At 55.8% G+C, this 2,500-nt stretch overlaps 1 protein-coding gene across 1 annotated transcript in view; it reads right to left on the bottom strand.

Moving 5' to 3' along the window:
- Positions 1-1,951: 1,951 nt before the first annotated feature.
- Positions 1,952-2,500, bottom strand: part of LOC143284309 (uncharacterized) — a 17,665-nt gene continuing 17,116 nt past the window's right edge. The window contains exon 4 of the mRNA XM_076591012.1: positions 1,952-2,279. Within this exon, the coding sequence (XP_076447127.1) occupies positions 2,046-2,279 (234 nt within the window). The 3' untranslated portion in view covers positions 1,952-2,045. The remainder of the gene's footprint in view (positions 2,280-2,500) is intronic.

Here is a 2,500-nt window from a genome sequence, read left to right on the forward strand (position 1 = left end):
CTTGAAAAAAAAAAAGGTAGTATGGAAAGAAGGAAGAAGGAAGGGAGAAAGGAAGAAAAGAAGGAAGATATGAAAAGAGGAAGGAGGAAGGAAGGAATAGAGGAAGGAAGAAAGATAGGTAAGAAGGGAAGGAAGGAGGGAAGGAAATAAGAAAGGAAGAAAAGAAGGGAAGAAGAAGGTAAGGAAGGAATACGATTACATCCTAACACCGACATCACTAACACAACGACGCCACAAAACACATGACGCCACAAAACACATGACGCCACAAAACACATGAACGAAAACGTGCGAACAATAACAACAACAACAACAACAAAAAGAACAGATCTTTATTAACAATCTGCGCAGGCATGGGAAACCAGATGGGATTCTCAAGACCAGAACCATTTCCGAGCGGCACTCCCACAAAGAAAAACAAACAACAGCAACAACAGACTTTGATTTTTTTTTTAATCTGACAGCCAGCCAAATGAAAGGACGTGGCCACTCCCACAACAGAAACAACCACCACCACCACCACAACAACAGACTGATTTTTTTTCAATCCGACAACCAAATGAAGCTGATTCCCAATCGGCACTCCCGCAACAGAAACAATAACAACAATAACAACAACAGACTACAATTTATTTATTTTTTTCTAATCAGACGGCCAACTGAAGGGACGTGACTCCACTCCCACAAGAGAAACAACAACAACAACAGCAACAACAACAGACTACGATTCATCTTTTTCAAATCCGACAGCCAAATGAAGGAACATGGCCACTCTCACAACAGAAACAACAACAGACAACCACAGACTGATGATCTATTTTTCACAACAACAAACAACAGACTATGATTTATTTTTCTAAAAGCCGACAGCCAAATGAAGCCAAAATGATTCCAACGCCCTCGGCGACACACCCCACCCTTCCCTCTTCTCCCCCCTCTCACTCTCCGCCGTCCTGTCTCGTCCCGTCCCGTCCCGTCCCGTGCCGTCTCGTCCTGTCATGTCTCCTACTGTCCCGTCCCGTCCCGTCCTGTCCCGTCTTGTCCTCTCCTCTCCCGTCCCGTCCCGTCCCGTCCCATCCCGTCCTGTCCTCTCCTGTCCCGTCCCATCCCGTCCCGTCCCATCCCGTCCTCTCCCATCCCATCCTGTCCTCTCCTGTCCCGTCCCATCCCGTCCTCTCCTCTCCCGTCCTGTCCTCTCCTGTCCCGTCCCGTCCTGTCCTCTCCTGTCCCGTCCTCTCCCGTCCTGTCCTCTCCTGTCCCGTCCCATCCCGTCCCGTCCCATCCCGTCCTCTCCCATCCCATCCCGTCCTGTCCTCTCCTGTCCCGTCCCGTCCTGTCCTCTCCTGTCCCGTCCTCTCCCGTCCTGTCCTCTCCTGTCCCGTCTCGTCCCGTCCCGTCCCGTCCTGTCCTGTCCCATCCCGTCCCATCCTATCCCGTCCCGTCCCGTCCGGTCTCGTCTCGTCCCGTCTCGTCCCGTCCCGTCCCGTCTCGTCCTCTCCTGTCCTGTCCCGTCCCGTCTTGTCTCGTCCTGTCCTGTCCTGTCCCGTCCCGTCCCGTCCCGTCCCGTCCCGTCCCGTCCCGTCCCGTCCCGTCCCGTCCCGTCCCGTCCCGTCCCGTCTCGTCTCGTCTCGTCTCGTCTCGTCTCGTCCTGTCCTGTCCTGTCCCGTCCCGTCCCGTCCCGTCCCATCCCGTCCTGTCCCGTCCCGTCCCATCCTGTCCCGTCCTGTCCTGTCCTGTCCCGTCCTGTCCCGTCCTGTCCCGTCCTGTCCCGTCCTGTCCTGTCCTGTCCCGTCCCGTCCTCTCCTGTCCCGTCCTGTCCTGTCCTGTCCCGTCCCGTCCTGTCCTGTCCTGTCCTGTCCTGTCCTGTCCTGTCCTGTCCTGTCCCGTCCTGTCCCGTCCTGTCCTGTCCTGTCCCGTCCCGTCCTGTCCCGTCCTGTCCCGTCCTGTCCTGTCCCGTCCCGTCCTCTCCTGTCCCGTCCCGTCCTGTCCTGTCCTGTCCTGTCCCGTCCTGTCCTGTCCTCTCCTGTCCCATCCTGTGCTGTCCACTACTTCGAGGTGAGCTTCATGCCGGAGAAGGTGGTGTGCACGAAGCCGAGGACGCTGCCGCTGTTCTTGGTGGCCACGTACACCTTGTCCCCGGCCCTCAGCCAGGTGACCCCCGTGTTGGAGGCGGCGGAGAAGCCAGGGGGGCAGGCGGTGGCCGTGGTGATGAGGCTGTAGGAGTTCTTCATCACGCTGGCTTCCAGGCACATGTCCTCGTCGGGGTTGTTCCGCTGAACCTGACGGCAGAAGGTCATTACATTTTTGTCATCATCGTCGTCGTCATCGCCATCATTATAATTGTCGTCGTCATACGTCGTCGTCGTCGTCGTTGTCATCATCATCGTTGTCGTCATCGTCCTCCTCATCAAGATCATCGTCGTCGTCGAAATAAGTCGTTGTCATCATTATCATCGTCGTCGTCATCACCATCATCATCACCATAAAAGCCACCACCATT

Source organism: Babylonia areolata, chromosome 7 (assembly GCF_041734735.1).
Source record: "Babylonia areolata isolate BAREFJ2019XMU chromosome 7, ASM4173473v1, whole genome shotgun sequence".
Classification (NCBI taxonomy): Eukaryota; Metazoa; Mollusca; class Gastropoda; order Neogastropoda; family Buccinidae; genus Babylonia; species Babylonia areolata.